General features: G+C 36.2%; 2 protein-coding genes across 2 annotated transcripts; one reads left to right on the top strand and one right to left on the bottom strand.

Annotated features, from left to right (window-relative positions):
• The first annotated feature begins 110 nt into the window (after window positions 1-110).
• Window positions 111-10,995, top strand: DCP2 (decapping 2). Its single transcript, XM_086425114.1, has 8 exons — window positions 111-316; window positions 2,639-2,790; window positions 3,757-3,884; window positions 6,044-6,142; window positions 8,651-8,803; window positions 10,050-10,153; window positions 10,237-10,304; window positions 10,498-10,995. Exons 1-8 carry the CDS (start codon window positions 237-239, stop codon window positions 10,680-10,682), a joined length of 969 nt encoding a protein of 322 aa, XP_086281240.1. The 5' UTR covers window positions 111-236; the 3' UTR covers window positions 10,683-10,995.
• Window positions 10,996-12,041: 1,046 nt separating this feature from the next.
• LOC147384754 (double-stranded RNA-binding protein 2-like) lies at window positions 12,042-18,334 on the bottom strand. The gene is made up of 3 exons (XM_086425113.1): window positions 17,821-18,334; window positions 15,345-15,564; window positions 12,042-13,129 (listed from the first exon to the last, which is right to left on the bottom strand). Exons 1-3 carry the CDS (start codon window positions 18,064-18,066, stop codon window positions 12,204-12,206), a joined length of 1,392 nt encoding a protein of 463 aa, XP_086281239.1. The 5' UTR covers window positions 18,067-18,334; the 3' UTR covers window positions 12,042-12,203.
• Window positions 18,335-18,632: the final 298 nt, after the last annotated feature.

The following is an 18,632-nucleotide window of genomic DNA, read 5'->3' as shown; positions in this document are numbered from 1 at the left end:
AATCTTCGAGTCGAGACTCGAGTTAGTTTCATCGAGTTTTAGATCTTCACTCGCAACATTAAGCTTAAAAAAGAAGCGTATTTTAGCTAAGCCCAAGTTTAGGCGCATATGCGCATGATAGCACCCGTCTTTCTTTTCTATTTCGACTCTCAACTCTCAAGAGTGCTCTCCCTTTCTTCTTCTTCTTCTTCTTCAAAGAGAACTGTAATTAGGGTTTTACGTGCGATTGAGAAGCCATGATTGGTCTACATCGATCTTCAAGTGCTCCTACAAAAAACGTTCTCCCTCCTCAAGAGCTTCTCGACGATCTCTGCAGGTCTGTTTAAGATTACTTCTCTCATTTTTCTTATCTTGATTTTTCTTGCTGTTTATGAATTTCTGTTGTTCGATCTTTTTCCGGTTTAGATTTGAAGGGAAATTTTATTCCAGTTCAACTTCGAATTTAGGGTTAGGGTTTAGTTGTTTTGGGACTCAAATGTAATTAAACTATGTGTTTGACTTAATTTGAGAAATCTAGATAAAGAATTGGAGAAACTAGCATCTAATTGGGATTCTTTCTTCCAAATGTTCAAACAAAGCATCCATGGTTTCTTCTTGTCATGGCGAAACACTACAAGCTTAGAAAAAAAGAGTGCTAAAGATCTAATTTTCAACAAAACTATGTACTAAAGAGGGTAGACAGGCTGAAGTTGTACAAAGCAATAACTTAGGAAATAAGTGACGCCACCTCTAATTGGATGGAGTGCTGGATCCAACTGTGACAATGTACTTTACTTGGTTAGAAGAATTCATGCAACATGGTTTTTATCTTAAGTGGATGTGGCAAGTAATATCTATTTATTAGAAAAATAATGTTTAAGTGGGTGAGACGAGCAAAAAAAGTGGGTGCAAAGAACCCGCCCCTTTTTAAATATCTTCTTTGGTGTTCCATTCTAGGGCATTTGATGCAAGGCGAAGAACAATCTTCCAATTGGTTCGTTGATTTTCGAAAGAATACCGAACAATTGGGCATCAAGCTTGTTGACTCACAAAGAATATCAAGCAATTGGAAAAGAACGAGAAAATTCTTCAAGAAAAGAAAATTTATTAATCAAAACGTGCCTTCTAAACTATTACATTAGTCGATTTATAGACCCAAATAACAAAATCTACCTGAAATAGAAAACTTTCCAAAAATAGTAAAAAATCCTAATTCGACTTAAACACTTCTAAAATGCTTAAAACTACTAATAATGACATCCCAAAAAAAAAACAGAAACGAAAAACATGCAAAAAACACTAAAACGGAACATTCCTAAAAAGGAAAGTTTTTATAGAAAATGCTCGATTTGACCCCCTATATGATTGAATTTTGCCACTTCATTTTGGAGCAAATGATCTTTAGATAATTGGCTAACATGTAATACTCGTCGAGAGCTTCGCGTGGATATATAATAATAGTGATTTTGAGTTATGGTCTCAAATTTATGACCTCCAGAAGTTAGGGTACGTGTTTACCCTTTCTTTTGGTCTTCTTTTGAGCAATCTGCTCCATGCATGGTTTCAAATATCATCCGAGACCGGGATGACTCGGGTGAGTCATCTTGGTCTCGCTCATGAACGATACGGATTTCTAGTGTGATACAAACTTTACGTTGTCTCGTTAGGCAAATGAGATATACAAAATCTCGGACAAGTTAAGCGAGATGAATCATCTTAAATAAAAAAACCGTGGATAAACACATGAAGCCTGACTAGCCTTACTAACTTAATAGGATTTAAACTCTTACTAAGAGTTGTTGAGTTCACCTTCTGGCATGAAAAAACATGATCCAACGTCAAAAGTTTGTTGAGGAAAAAATTCTATGAACTTTAAAAAAAATGTTATTTTTCACCATTGTATTTTAATTTTAAATTTGGGTTGGAAGTTCGGTAGTCTTCCATTTTCAAAACCTTGGATCAAGCCGAAAAAAAATATTTTTTGAATTTATTTTGCAGATCTGGGTTTTTTCCATGAAATGTTGAGAGTTGTGTTGTTGGATTGCCAATGTGGTAATCCATTTGAGCTCAAAGACCCTTAGTAAGGTTAGAATCTTACTAAGTTAGTAAGAAAGTGTTTTTCTAAAACACATAACAAAGGCAGCAATAACAACACTATCCTCTCGTTTTTTTTTTTTTTGGGCAAATTCTCTCCATTGCCCCTCTTTTTCTCCTGATCTAGGTCTCTTTTTTCAGATTTTTTTTTAAAGAAATGAAAGAAAAGTAGGTGGTTTGCTTGTTTATGGATCTTTCTCAATTTCAAATCTGCAAATGATTCAGTTATTTTTATTCTGAAAAAATAAAAAAAATAAAAATCAACTGTCTCATTGTGGACCAAGATGATTCATCCGAGATGAGATGACTTGTCCCAGACAACCTGGTCTCGTCCATGAACAAGACGATACAGAATACCAAGATTTGAAACCATGGCTCCACTTCCTTTGTGTACCGCTCTGCCATGATCTCTGCATCAGCATTTTAGTTTATGATGTCATAGAATGGAGTTTCTTCACCTCTTATCACTATATATGATCATCTATTTGGTTTTAACATGTGGAATATTTTGATTAATATGCAATTTTATTTGATTAAGTTCTAAGAAATATTTATTTTTATGCAGTCGATTTGTTTTAAATGTCCCACAAGAAGATCTAGAGTCATTTGAGAGGATTTTGTTTCTTGTGGAGCAAGCACATTGGTTCTATGAGGATAATTCGGTGGAACAAAATCCATCACTGAAATCGCTCTCTCTGAAGGAATTCACTTCTTTGAGTATCCTATGCACTAAATTGTTTTTCTAATTTACTGGCTTTTTTTTTTTTTTTTTTGCACCAGAGACATCAACACCCATACAAATCATAAGACGTTAGTTAGTGTTGATATTATATAAAAAGAACTTCTAAAGAGGGTTGGTGCAATCCATTCTCCATATACTAATATCACGTTGATAAGCACAACGATAGTTTGATATTTAGAAACCTACTCTATTAAGCAATGGTGTATCAAAACATTTTCGTGAACTCTTCATGCATCTCTTTCGCTATTTCTATTTAAAAAACTTGTGAGTATTCACGTGCACAGACATATTAATGCCTTGGGTTTCTCAAAGGCATTGTGTCTGACACCCGGTATCTGTGTCAGAAACTTGCACACTATCATAAGCTTTTGTTCCTTTAAAATCAGGAATTGATCATAAAGGATACTTTCTAAGATGAGCTCTGAACCTCTTTGGTGATTGCATTCTTTTGAGATTTATCCATGTCAGTTTGAGACTGTCTTGGGAGCACAGCAGTGTCAACTTGACATGTCATGTGGCACCGTGCTAAGTGCCAAGGTGCCTGGCACTGCAGCCTCCAGAAATTTCTATATGGCGGTAGGGCTATCCAAATATTAACTTGTGGTATAACAAATATTTTAGGTGGTACTCTAGTAGTTTGTGGCACATGGAGGAAACTTGCAACTTGAGTAACTTCCCACATTACTAGCATATCCTCACACTTAATTTTAATTCATTTAAAAAGTATTTAGGGAAAACTGCTTCTACCATATTTATGGCAAGTGTCTAGGCATGAAATATCATGCTATGAAGTGTTGAGTAGTTTTGGCACGTCAGTGTGGCAAAAACTTTGAAATATGAGTGCCAAGGTAACATTGAAGAACGGTCTTTATGAGGCTTATTCAGTAATGGTATCCAAACAGTTTTATCCATTGAATCTTGTTTTCCTTGATTCCTTATAGTGTTCAATAGTTGTGCTGCTCTGAGACCTTATATTGCACACATTGATGACATATACAAAGACTTCACCTCCTACAAGGTTCGAGTTCCGGTATCTGGGGCAATCATTTTGGATGAATCTTACGAACGGGTATGTTTTTCACAAACGGAAAAGTAGTCCTTTTGTTCGTTTTTATCGAGATAGATGATCTTGATCTCCTTGAGATGCCCCACTCTTAGTGATCCACTGATGTTCTTGATTTAGTTGTCATGTAGGTATAAATTTATGTGTTGGCATATAGATCTTTGCATGCAAAATGTAACATACCGAGCTATTTATCTATTATAAAATGGGCGATTTGGATATATCCCCCTATGTTTTCATCCATCATTTTCCACCTTTCTTCCCCTGTACAAAACCCTTGATTTTACTGCCCAAAATTCCATCATCTTTTACTTCCCTAAAAATCCTATTTCGTTCTTGAGATTTGAAGGTTTAAGTAGATAGAATCTTAAGGTGGAAGAAGTGGGTAAAATTTTTTACCTATGACTGATTTTGGGAAGAAAAATTAAGGGTTTTTGGCTCAAGGTTGAAGATGAGGTCAGTTAGATCATTTTTCATTGCCTATTAGAGAATGCCAAAGTCAAGGGAGGGATGTTGTCATTTTGAAAACACGGGGATATCACAAATATTCACCAAAACATGGAGGAGTATGTCTAAATCCCCTAGTATAAAAGCCAATTTAAAGTGGTAGAAGAAACCAGAGTGCATTGCATGCATCTTCTCCACACTACACTCTTTTGATCTTGTGATTGATGTATTGACCTGAAAATAGTTAAGTCAAAGAGCAGTAAACTATTATATCAAAAGGAAAATGATTAGTAAATCTAATGTAGAACACAAATCTAATCAACAGTCAAGGGTTCCGACGAAAAATTTGTAATTATTTAGGTTTTCACCTAATTAGGTTTAGATTTATCGTTGATATTATTTTAGATTAGTTTTTTTTATTATTTTAGTTTTGAGTTGTTTTAGGATTTTATTTTTATGTTTTTTGGGCTTATTTTCATGTTTTATTGGCCCATGGTCTTAGTATAATGTTTAAAAGCAGTTTGGTAACTTTAGGATGTGTTTTATGTAAATTTATCATGGTTGAAAATTTAAAAGAGAGAAAGTTACGAAAATTAGATATTTTAGTTTTATTAGAACTCTTGGTTGATTTTCCTTTTTTTTATAAATTGTAATAGGGTTTATTGAATAAACAAAATTACAGAAGTCTCTGTTTTCTTTTGAATGTTAGTGCATTCAATGTGGTTGATACCATGAAAATCATTAGGGTGATTCCAAGGTAAATATCATTTTTCTTTCTTAAATTTTCTTCTTATCCTCTATTTCTTCTTCAATCCATCTTTTCTACTTTTTTTATGTATTATTATTTTTGAGGGATCAAGAAACCTTTAATCATTTCAAAAAACCAATCCATAAATTATGTTTTCTTGATTTTTGATTCTTGATTCTTGAAACCTACCAACCTCATTTTATTTTACCCTTAATCCTTTCCCACTTTCTTTAACCCATCATTAATCTCTTTTCTAAATCTAATCCAAATACTCTAAACCGTCCCATAATTGTAATTTTAAAATGTGGAAAATCCAAATACCCTAAACATTCCCCTAATTGTACTTTCAAAATGTTGTAATTGGAAAGCTTTGTGTTTTACATTTCAGTATATAGCCAATTGGTATTTTGGAAACCATTTTCCTATTGTCACCAAAATCCTTAACCCGATTTCCCTAACCTTCCAAATTACCCTTTCTTCCCTCACCGTCTTGCATCAAAATCACATTTGAAGAACATAATCTTGAGTAGGTTGTGTCATCAATATATTGTACCTGAGCGCCCACCCATATATTCCTTAAAATTCTGTAGCGATACGTCAATACATTGTTGAAGGGGGAGTGGAGTTCACTAGCAAGGCCTCTATTAACCTTCTAACCAGACTCTGATAAGACCCATCAAACTGAGCCAATCTAATTCATGATACCTCATCAAGGAACCTAGCACATACACACAAAGCAGCAGCAGCAGCAACAACAACAACAATGAAGCCTAATCCTAAAGATTTATATCCCCTTTCATGCAGTTTCCAAATGGAAGTTCTGTATTAGAAGGCACCTTCATCAGAAGCTTTTTATTTCATTTACATTTGAAATGAGTTTTCTTATGCATTGTAAAATTATATATACATATTGAGATAATTGATATATAGTTTGATGTCCCTTTTCTTGAGTGATATATGCATTTTGCAGTGTTTACTAGTGAAGGGATGGAAAGCTGGAGCAAGCTGGAGTTTTCCCCGTGGGAAAAAAGCCAAAGATGAGGAAGACCACACGTGTGCTGTCCGAGAGGTAATAATTTCCTCTTGCAACCGCCTTCTTTTTACAAGTCTCTTCATCACTTATATATATAATATTGTCTTGCTTTTCCGTCATTTCTGCCTCTCTCTCTTTCTCTCTCTCTCTCTCTCTCTCTATCTATATATATATATATATATATGGGTCAGGTTCGGCAGCCAACATTAGGGAGCCAATACATTTGTCTTATATGTCTTAAAAGTTTTGGATTGGGCTGATTTTTTGTGAGGATGATCTTTATGATGAAGAGATCATCCTCATAAAAAATCAGCCCAGGCTGAAAGTTCTAACCCCATCAAAACTGGTTCAGAATTGTGGACCGTCAATTTTTACCGATAATTTGTAAACCCCTTTTGATGGATTTAGAAGTTTCAGATTGGGTTGAATTTTTGTGAGGAGGATCTCTTCACCGTAGAGATTATCCTCACAAAAAATCAGCTCAATCCGTGTTGGCTGCCTAACGTTGAGGGTGGCGCTCGGCAGTTAACGTTAGGCAGCCAACACGGATTGAGCTGATTTTTTGTGAGGAGGATCTCTATGGTGAGGAGATCATCCTCACAAAAAACCTGCCTATTGCGAAACTTCTAACCTGTATTGGACAAAACGTTGGCTACCAACGTTGGGTTTTTTCGTTTGCTGTTGAAGCCCCTATATATATGAAGACTGCTAACATCGAAGATCTCATGGAGACGTTAGCATTTTGCACTACATTTACTTTCCAATAATACCTTTGCCCATTTTTTCTTTTAGTGAGAAAGATAAAGGTATGTTGGTCTTTTACATAATAAATTTTAATGGCATTTTAGTCTTTGGATTTGAATGTCTTGTTTATTGTAATGCTTTGGTAATCAATGCAAACAAGCATTTATTATGTAAAAGATTAACATACTTTTGTCTTTTTCTCTACAAGATGAAATGAGAAAAGATATTATTGGAAAGTGAATGTGGTGTAGAATGCTAACATCTCCATAAGGTCTTGGACATTATATCTATATATATATATATATATATAATATATATATATATATATAGAGAGAGAGAGAGAGAGAGAGAGAGAGAGAGAGAGAGAGACCCTGTTACCTGGACTGAAGGACCAGGATGATCCAGGACCGAATCAAGGAGAAAACGACACGTGGCCTATAGTTAACTAGAACTGAACTCACAAAATCCACTGGTCAACGATTCTGGATCCTTCCGTCAACTCTTTTTAATTTAAAATCTTTCTTTCTCTCTCCTATTATTTCTTCCTTATTGAAACCCAAAATCAATGGAATCTCTCTCTCTCTCAAAAGTGCCCAGACCCAATTTCTTCTATCTTGCAAAAATTGGAAAAAAAAAAATCAACTTCAAAATTGAAAATCTTATTTTCAGATGGATTCAAGCTCATTAATTATGGTATTTTTAAACTTCACTTCCATATATAACTTACGCTAGATCATTTTATCTGTAAAACATGGTTAGAAGTTCCAATCTTGGGGTTCTTTTGGTGAGTTGAAATCCAAGACAAATCCACAACATAGCATCCCCATCAGCTTGAGAACAAGACATCTTTGGATGATAAATTCTGAGAATAAACTGTACTTTGAACCATGACTAATCACTATTAGCCACAACAAATTTTAGGAGAATGAAAAGTTGACTTCAATTGGCTCACCCCCTCTTATGTTGAGTTTTTCCATGGTTGTGTAAAAAGGTAAAAAACAGTAAACTAGTTTTTCTTAATAATTGATGGTGAGACTGGAACAAAAGGAGATTTAGAAAGCCTGTGCAATCTGTAAAAAGTTGATTAAATGTCTTCCTCCTTTCCATTGATTTAGATTTTCAGATTTTCCTAATGTTTTATTTAGGGGAGAAAAGGAAAAGATCGATATATGGGAGTAGAGAGAGAGATCCAGCATTTAGGAGAGAAATCACAGAGAGGAAACTTTATTTATTTTTCTCTAGAAGATGAGTTTCTCTCAAACTCTATTTCTCTCCCTCTTTTTTAGGAAGCAGTTACAGAAAGAGAATAAACCCATGATTTATTAGATTAATGCAGATTAACCTCAAGTTAAATAGAGTACACGTGTCATGTTTTCATTGTTTCGGTCCAGGCTTAGCCTGGTCCTTCGGTTCAGGCAACTTTTTTCCATATATATATATATATATATATATATGTATGTATGTATAATGTAAGAGGTTACACCTTGGATGCAAGGAATTTAAACTTTGCACTGCTTATACTTTTGCATGGTCATGATCTTCTTCTAAAACATTCTTTCTATTGTAATTCATTAGATGTACTCTGAAAATAAATTTCACAACTCAAGAAACTCTTGTTTGTCAATTTTTCTTTGGACCCCTTGGTTTAGCACACAACCATCCCATAATTTTAAAAATCATGATTGCTCATTGAGCTTTAGCTAGAGCCATTTTGCCTTCTTTTCTCCATTTTTATTAATTTATTGGTGTTGTCTTTGCTCTGCCTCCTTGTTTCAAATTTGTTTGTTATCATGGATGCAGGTCTTGGAGGAAACAGGTTTTGATGTTTCAAAACTTTTGAAAATAGAGGACCATATTGAAGTTACCGTTGGAGAACAGAGGGTGCGACTTTATATAATTGCCGGTGTTAAGGAAGATACTTCCTTTGCACCACAGACCAAGAAAGAGATCAGTGTATGTATTTCTCTCCATCGTGGAATACTTGTACCTTTCATATACTTCATTTTTGTTGCCAATTTTTCTTTGCACTTTTCCTTGTTATTGTTATGTTTGTGTTTGTGTATGCACGTGTGCACCATCATGTGCACGGGGTGGGGAGCAGCGGTGGGTGTGCATGAACTCATGCAGGCACAAGTGTGTGCAATTGGGCTTGCTTGTAATGTAGTCTTTAAAAGGTGAAAGTTAAGTTTTTTTTAAAGAAAATGATGGAAGAAAGTGAACTTAGAAAAGGGATGGCTATGTGCTTTCAAGCATATGATCTCACTCCTATATAATTTGGTGGGTGGATATATTAACATCATGTAAGACCTGAATGGGGGACTGGTAACTGGTGTGAGAATCGTTGGAAATGAGACAAGTGGATAGTTAAGATGGGTTTGTATGAGGAGTCGGCTTTAAATTGGTTCTTTTATGCAATAATTATGGATGAATTGATTGCTCATATTTGTGGGTGTTCCTTATGATATGTAATCTGAAATGATGATATGTTGATTGATGAAATGGAGAGAGTAAATTCAAAATCATAATTCTGAAGGAAACATTAGGAATCTCAAAGGTGTTTTAAAATTCATGTGACCAAAAATGATGAGACAGTTCAGATTGGTGGGTGAGAAATATCTTAAAGTGACCATTTTTATTTACTAGTTTTTTCAGTTATCCGTAACGAGATAGCTTGTAGAGGATGTTGGCCATGGAACGTGAATTGGGTGGCTAAAATGGATAAGCTTCCCAGGTACGATGAGTTGAAATTAGAAAGAAACATATCTGATGGAATTAGGAGTAGCTCTTATGTGGGGTAAAAATGAAGCAGTCAATTGAGATTGTTGGGCCATTTACAATGATGGCCAAAGAAACATTAGTGGAATGAGTATTTTTATTGAGGTTGAAGCCTCTAAAAAGGGCGAGAGGAAGGACATAAATGAAATGAATTAAGGTATTAAGAAAAAATTCTGTAGACACCATAATAGAAGACATAGCCCTAGATTGATTCGTATTGTGAAACAGGACTAATGTTGATTACTGGTAAGCCTAAATAGCTGGCCATGAGGTTTTTGAATGATGATGGATGAACAAGAAAATTAACTCATATATCTGCCACTTACGATAATTACATTTTCCAGAAAATAACAAACAAAATGGGAAAAACCAGTATGTTCTAAGGAAGTACAAATTTTGAGGTAACTTTATTTGCTTTGGGCAGGAAATCTCATGGATCCGGATTGATGAACTTCAATCGGCAAGCAATGATGTAACATCTCGTGGGCCCAATGGTCTGAAACTCTACATGGTTGGTCCATTCTTGATGTAAGTATCCTGAAATTAAGTTTGATGAGATCAACATGATTTTCTTCTCGCCATTTATTAAGATTATTAGTATCTTCATGCAGGTCTCTTAAAGCATGGATTTCAGCCCACCCGCCGCCAACAACGCTAAAGTTGGATACGTTTTGCAAAGGTTTCTTCCCCACCCTAAATACAGCTTTCTTACCAAAACTAAAAAAGAGAGACGAGAGGTTTCCTTGTATGTATAATACTAGAGTTGCCCATGTGTTTTCTCACGAGTCATTCTTCATGAGTCACTGGAACCTAACGCTTTAGTTAATCATCTCATATGGTTTTATTGATAATTTCCATATCATTATGTCAAGGAATGTCCGTGTGGAAGGCAAAGAACAACTCTACCATGGGAGCAACAACAAGTGAGACCCATACCACCAGATCTGGATCTGAACCTCGTCAAGTCGACACTGGCGGCCCTGGTAAGACCTTCAGAACCTTCAGGTTTGATCGTGCTTCAATCTTACAAGCAATGGAAGCAGCTTACTGGCCTTAACTGAAAACAAAGCTCTGATTTTATTTTTCTTCCCTTTATTTAATGTGTATGGGTTCGTATATGTTGGTTAGTTTCTATATGCCTCACACATATCTGACCTGAAGTTGGCCTTTGGGCTCCAACCCTGAACTTCTCGGTCTTTGTATAGTCGATACTGTATAGAAAAACGGGGCTGTGTGTGCTCTTTCTCATCATGATAGGTGACCTTAAATACTCTTTTAGATGTCTTGCTAGAATGTGACATGACATTCTGAATTCTGATAACAACTGGTGTAGTGTTGGACAAGTTTACTAGTTAATTGTTGGGCAAATCTACTGATGTGCATTTATTTACTTGATGCTGGGAATTTGCTTAATGTTTTGAGTCTCTGAATTAAGTAAAGACTTGTTATTTATTTTATTTTAAAGAACATGGCGAATAATGAAGAAATTGTTGAATCTGGTTTAGTGTATCAAGAGTTCATTAAAAAAAACCAAAGCGATTTCCAACCTTTTAATGTTTTTTCTTTGATTGTTGGTAAGCCTGTTTTCGGTGAGATAAGTAACAAGATTTGAAGCCATCTTGGGCTTAATGGGTTTTAATATACTTGCCATAATCGATACACATCGTCAACCTTCTTGCATTCTAATTATAAAAAACACAGAGAGATCAACACATCATCAGCTATGCAAATTTGCTGTTTTTCATAAATTAGAAATCGTTTGATGTTTTCTTAAAATGCCTTGATACACACATAACTAGCCCCTATAACCATATATGGCATCCAGTTAGATTTGAGTTTTAAAAGAACAAAATTTGATTAAATATATCATGACAAATTAACCACGAAAATTTATCAAATTTAATGACTTGAAATTAAGTTAAATGTTTATTTGCAGACTCACTTAGCTGTATATATAAGTTTAGAGGCCCCATAAGTATTCAACAAGACCTTAGTCCATCAATATCTATGAATACAGCAGCAAATCTGTGCCTCCCATGATGTGTCCATCGTGTGGTTAGTGAAGGATTTGATGCCCACTATTTTCAATACACCCAACTAACCATTCAATTTGTTAGTTGTCACCTCTGGAAACCACGGCGAGAAAATGAGTTTCAGGAAAATACATTTTCACGAGAATTATTTCCTAGAGGAAATTTTTTCCTTTTTGGTGGTGAAGTTGTCTCAGAATTTCCTTTTCCACTCAATCCCATCAGTTGTCTCAGAATTGCCCCTACCCTAGGAACTTAACACCCACTCTTTTTTACATTTACCTAGGTACAATAGAGCTTGGGCAAATATTTTGTCAGGAAATTCATTTTCTTATAATCATTTTCCACAGAAAATGTTTTCTGTGCAATCATAAAATCAAACCAAATGTTGAATTTTCCGAAAATTGATATAACCTCATGTAAACTATGATAATGTAGCTGACTAGCTTCCCCAAAAGGAACTTTAAAAAAAAAAAGAAGAAAGAAAACATAACTCATGAAAGAAGACAACAAACCTTCTTGAAGATTCAAATCTTCTCCTCCTAACATCAGATTTTGAGCTGTTTCATGTCCTGTGTCACTGCAGATTCCAGTGTCTTGGTCTCCGTCACAATCCCCGTCTCCTGTATCCCATCAGGTGACTTGGGCTGTTTCACGACCTGTGTCATGTTATCTATCTCCTCTGTCTGAGTGGGTGTCTTCAGTGTCACTGCAGAGTCCTTTGGCTCGGTCTCAGTTACTTTTCCAGTCTCTTGTATCCCATCAGGTGACTTGGGTGGGAGCTGTTTCACAACCTGTGTCATGTTATCTTTCTTGTCTGTCTGAGTAGGTGTTTTCGGTGTCATGCCATGTGTCACTGAAGATTCATGTGTCTTAGTCCCATTTGTGTTCCCTCTCTCTTCGATCTCAACTGATGACTTGGGTGGTGGAGGAACCATAAAACTCGGTGCTGTGAACACGGGCACAGCCTGCCTGATACAAACCGGTGGGGCAATATGCACAGGGAGTGGGTTGGTAAGTGGAGGGAGTGGAGGGGCAGAGAAAACCGGAACTGCAGTTCTTATCGTCACTGGCTGTGCCACCCTATAGTACGGTTCTCGGAAATGTCGGACGGGGACGTAAGGTGCTGCATCTACTGCAGGGAACTTTGGGGGGCGGACTCTTCGGGTTTCGGATAGTGGGAACTGGGATGATGGTAGGGGGCTTTCATTTGTGGTTGTTGACATGGGTTCATTTTGTTGAGATGATGACTTTGGTCGGATTAAGGGGAGTATTTTCGATTTTGTGATGGGTGGTCGTTGTACTTTTGATGGTCTTGGATTTTGGATTGGAAATTTCTTCGGGAATGGTGTTGAGGCATTAGGAGCGATTTTTTCCTTCAGAAGGTAATTTAGCAGAACCCGGGCTACTGTCACATGTTCTTGTTCATCATAGTTGTGTCTCTCTGATGATGAGCTCGTCTCTTCTTGTGCCACTGGCAAGTAAAAAAAACACACACACACACACATTAAGTGGAACCCAAGGCCCAAAATTTCACGAAAGCAGCACAAATGAAGAGCATATCATGACATCATCGGCGAAAATTCCAAAAGTCCAGCCTAAGCCAGAAATTGGGCACACAAACAATTATAAAGAACCACATAAGGTGCTTACGAAAATAGACACACGAGTGCCAAAACTTTTAAAACCATTATTAGGGGTCGAAAAATTACAAAAAAAAATTATGAGACATAATTTAGAAGATTTAGAAGCCCACAGAAGGTATGAAACTATCTGTAACTACAGTATTTTCCAAGAGAACACGCTAGCTCTATATTTCACCATGTCTCTAATTGTAATTACTGAAATACTAATGTAGGGGACATACCCATCAACCCAGTGTGTCACATATATAACAAAACGTTGGAGTTGGCAATTTTCACATTGGAGGAAAAAAGTGGAGCACTAGTCAAACCTGACCCACAATCTTTGAACCATCTGAGTAGATCATGAGGACGGAAATAGCACCTAGGAACATCAACTTCCCAGAGTAAGACACGCTAGGTCTAAAATGTTTTGGGAAAAGCAGATTTGATCATTGGAACCTAACATAGATCATAAAAACAGTAACATGCGAGTGACATAGCAAGAAGAATGTTGACCAATACCATTAGGAACACATGATGATCCCCTATCCTTGGATTGCCCATGGAACATCCAATGTGTTGGCAATGAGGAAAAGTTGAGCAAGTACCGTTCCTTAAAGAGAATGCAAAACTTTTCCTTGGTGAGGGAAAGAGAAAACATCAAAAGTTGAGATCATTCATAGAAGATATTTTCTCCATGCACACAACCACCCCAACCCACAAACCTAGGGGTGCAACTTGGTTCGGTTTGGTTCGGATTGAGGTCAAATTGGAACCGAACCGACATAGGTTGGTTCCACTAAATAAGAACCAGAACCAAACCAAATTCCATTGGAACCAAACCGAACTAAAGTCGGTTTCGGTTCGGTTCTACGGATTGCCAATATTCTATAAATTGTAAGTAATATTTTTTAATGAAAAAACAAACATATAATAAACATAAAATTTCATACAATAATCATTAATCTATTCATAAAAAACCATTAGTTTATCCACAAAAAAAATACTAATCTATGTCCTAACTCCTAAAATAATTCATAATAATTATTATTTACATATATATCTATTTATTGCATAGGGGTTCGGTTCTATACAAGCTTGATCCAAGAACCGAACCAAATTGATCGGTTCTCCATTTTCATAACCCGGAACCGAATTGCCACTTGTTCCAAACCGAACCAAACCACTCCAAAGCTATTGGTTTGGTTCGGTACTAAGTTTGAACCGGACCAAGTTAAACGGACAGACCATTTGTTTCCCATCATCATTATCCAAGCTTTATCCCAAAGATTTGGGGTCGGAATTTGATGTTGCTTTCTCAAATTCAAAAAAGTTATCTGGAATGACTACTTGATGACTCCAGGTTATGGCCACTACAACAATCTCATGAAAAAATGGCTTGCAATTAAAACCTCTGATTATCCAATATCGATTAAACCATTACTGCAAAACAGACTTTCATATGGTTACTAACACCGGAATAGACCCTTATTTCTGATGATGAACATCATGGTGGGGGACAGCGAGTTCAACTTTGAAGCAGTCAGGCCGCTTCAAAATTTTGGAGGAACCCTCCTCATAACATGACACATGACTTTTAGTGTTATTTCAAGCCACTCCTTTTTGGTTAATATTTGGGATACCTCCTTGGAGACACCACATGTAATCCAAAGGAGAGGGTCTACCGAAATTTTGAAGCAGGTTGGCCGCTTCAATGTTTTTTTTCCAGGGGAAACACACTTGTATGGTTGGATCATCCAAGAAGATCTCCACGTGGCCCAATTGAGAGGAATGAAAATGGGACCAAGATCAAACCTAGCTCTTCTTTTAATAACTAAAAAATAACTAATGACTACATACAAAGACACATGTATACAGATAAACGAAGGTTCCCAAACTCAAAGTGGAGTGAACTTAAATACCACAACTACTGCTCAAAGCTTCATGCTCTGATAATGGGATGTAGAATGGTCTGAGTTTTGAGCATCCCCACTTAAACGAGGTATAGTTTTATTCTCTATAGCCCATTATCCAAATAATCTATAGATATTTACAGGTACTCACAATGTTTTAGAGATGACCATGCTGCAATTGCTGCATTCTTCTCTGCTTGCTTCTTGTTTTTGGCTGGTTCACCTGTGAATGTGATTCCAGCCAACTCCACCGTGCAGGTAAAGACAGGTAGGTGTCCAAGGCCTGATCGGACGGTTGTATATAATGGTAATGCTGCTCCAACTCTTTGTGCAACCTCCTGTAAGAGGTTTTTGTACACTCCCGTCTCATCCTGTCCATTGAAAGTTAATTATAATCATTGAGGCCAAATGCACGACAATTATATATGATATACATTTTCTTATAAATATTATTTTTTTGAATTATTTATTTTCCTTATTATGGTTGGTCTTAATGAAGATAATAAGGAATATCTGAATATAAAATCTGTTTTTTTTTTTTTAATTTTGCTTCTATATTGCATGTTAATAATATTTGGTTTTTTACAGTTAAAATAATAAGCAATCCAATGATAATTCTTCTTCTTCTTTTTGTCAAGAATTAAATCTTTATTTGTTCTACAACAATTTTCCTGTTCAAGCAATAAATATGGTCTTAACTATAGTTATTAACTTCTTATCTTTCTACAAAATTATTTCTTCGTGCTCATTAACAAAACTATTATTCTATATAATATAGAGTTCCGATATAAATTTAAATCATCATTATCAAAGCCTATATCCCAAAGACAACAGAAATTTAACTCAGTAACCTACTATCTTCACCAAAGAGAATTTAAGTTAAATGTAAATATCGAACTGTTAGTCTATAGGAAAAACGAAGATATATCACAAAAGTCTTGATGTTCCATGGTGGAAAGTGGGGAAAATATATTTTATTTTCTATTATCACTGGCTTTTGTTACTTTTAGAAAGATTTTTCCTAAACAATAATTTTGCTAATATGACAAGAACTGGAAAACCTAAACATCATATATTAACTCCGCAACCAAAGTAGTGCCTTAGGGGTAAACGATGACCTATCAGAGCTTCAAGACCATAGAATTGAAACCCAATTGAGAGGTGGTTTAACACTCACAATGTATCTATCTAGGTTGGTATGAAAGCTAGAATTGAAGTTGCTAAGAAGCAGTGCCTCATAAATTGGAGTGTTATGGGTATTGAGATAAACGAAATCCCCCATTTGACCCTCTAGGACCGATTGGAGACGCACTTATAAAGGTCGACCAATTGATAGGACCTCATTGGTAAGTGCTACAAGATCTCATGCATTGGAACCCATGGTTATGGACCTGAATCCATTAGTATGAAACATTTTATTTTCCAAGTGAAATCTTCCTCAATGTTTCAGCTATTCACGGATCGTGAGAAGCAGATGAATAATCATCTGCTTCCGGACGAAATCGAAGAATTTCTTGGGAATAATCGGATCTACTTTTTTATTTTTTTACATATCTCTCATTATTTGTGTACCATATACACTTCTTTGGGCTTCTATTGAACGAGAAGTAGGTTTTCTATTCACTTGTGGGATCTGGACGGTCTTGGGGAACCACCACAGGTCCTCTCTTCTCGAGAATCCATTCATCCCTTATCAGAGCATGGACAACTATCTCTCAAGCACATGTTTAGGTTCGGCCTCAATGGGAAAATAAAATGGAGTACTATGCGTTCGCTTATAAACTAGTCAAGTCGACAGCCATACCAAGTGGGAACCTTAAGAGAGTGTAGGGGGTGTTGATCTACACCTAACTAGTTAATACCCCGCCTACAAGGCTTATTCAAAAGAGAGATCTCCTATAATACTTTAAGGAGATCACAAGATGATAGTTGGTCAAGCTCAAGAATACTATACGATGACGATGTATATGGCCAATGAGCTCGCCAATCCGAAACGAAAATTTTCAGGTGTGCCCATTGGTGGATCATTGGTATAAATATCATCCAAGTTGTGTTTATTAAAATGTGTCATAAAATTAAGAACTGTTATCTAAATAATGGCAAACAAAAGATACCATTTAAAAACAAAATTAAAATTAAGAAAAGACACCAAAAAAAATAATTAACTTTTAGTGGAACCTCTCAGAAACTTCTCGAATTTCAAACAGTTTTAATAAGACACGTCAGCAATGTCAGAAAATCTCACTGGTTTCTTCATTTTCCCCCAAAACAGAATCTCATCCATGTACCATCCATTACTCTTAGAGATTCATAAAGTACGAATCTCGATGACAGCAGAATTGGGGACTGGGACTATGTTTACGAAGCGTATGAACACCCACCCTGCGCACATTAGCAAGTTACGGATCCTCCTAAAAATCAGAGAAATCGGACGGGGTGCGTTCGATACGTCCACGCACTCATAAGGCGCACATTAGCCGGATTATTTTCTCTTAATTTTTTGTAAATTTCTATTTAAAATCACACCAAAACTCAAAGAGCAGAAATCGAAGCTAACGAAAATGAGAGTAATGGAGACATTAATGGACTTAACGGAACCCTAACGGTAACTGCAAAAACTTACTCACCAGGATTTTTGCTGCAAGAGAATACGTCGGACCTCTGATCGATAGAGAATTGAGAGCTACCTCAGCAGCTGAATGCTCAGCTTGCCTTAACGTTGTACAGAAGTTAGGGCTCTCAAAGATCTCTCCGTTAAAGTTAACGGTAGCTTTGAATCTCGGCGCGTGATCAGGGCCTTCTCTTATACACGAATATGAAGGAAGATTAAAGCAGCTCCTCTGCGCCAGCTCTTGAAGCTGGTTCTTATACATCGCTCTCTCTCTCTCTCGCTCTCTCTCTATCTAGTAACCCTAAAAACCGCTTTTGATCACCAAAACCAGACAGAAATGTGACGGAAAACTGTTTTTTGAGGAGGTTGGATCCGATCGCCGGTGTATTAGATCGAAATGCGGGAAAAATTAGGGTTTTTCCGATTTATTATCAGAGAAGAATGGTTTTCTGTGAGGTGGGGTTTTGGGGTTTTTGGTTGAAGAGAGGATCAGAGAGAGGATTTGAACTCTGAGGCAAAAAAAGATCAAAACGAGGAAAAAAACCAGACCTTTTTGTAGTGGAGTAAGTTTCTAATTATTTATGAATATTTGTGATAGACCCTTGTGTTCTTAAACTGATAATATGGTCCCCGACCTCAGTCTTCACTTATAGATTAAGGTAAATGACCTAAAAGCCCTTAGATATAACTTATAGCAAAAAATCCTTGGATTTTTCTTTTCCAAAACCAGTCATTTTCTTGTTCTTCAATATCTAAAATAAATTATTATTTTTATATATTTAACCTCATTTTGACCTCTTTTTTTTCTTAAAAAAAAATCAGTTTAAT

This window comes from Akebia trifoliata, chromosome 15 (genome assembly GCF_017979445.1).
Source record: "Akebia trifoliata isolate Shusen 1 chromosome 15, ASM1797944v1, whole genome shotgun sequence".
In the NCBI taxonomy this organism is placed as follows: Eukaryota; Viridiplantae; Streptophyta; class Magnoliopsida; order Ranunculales; family Lardizabalaceae; genus Akebia; species Akebia trifoliata.
The sequence above is the reverse complement of the archived record's forward strand: the minus strand, read 5'-3'. Positions and strand labels throughout refer to the sequence as shown.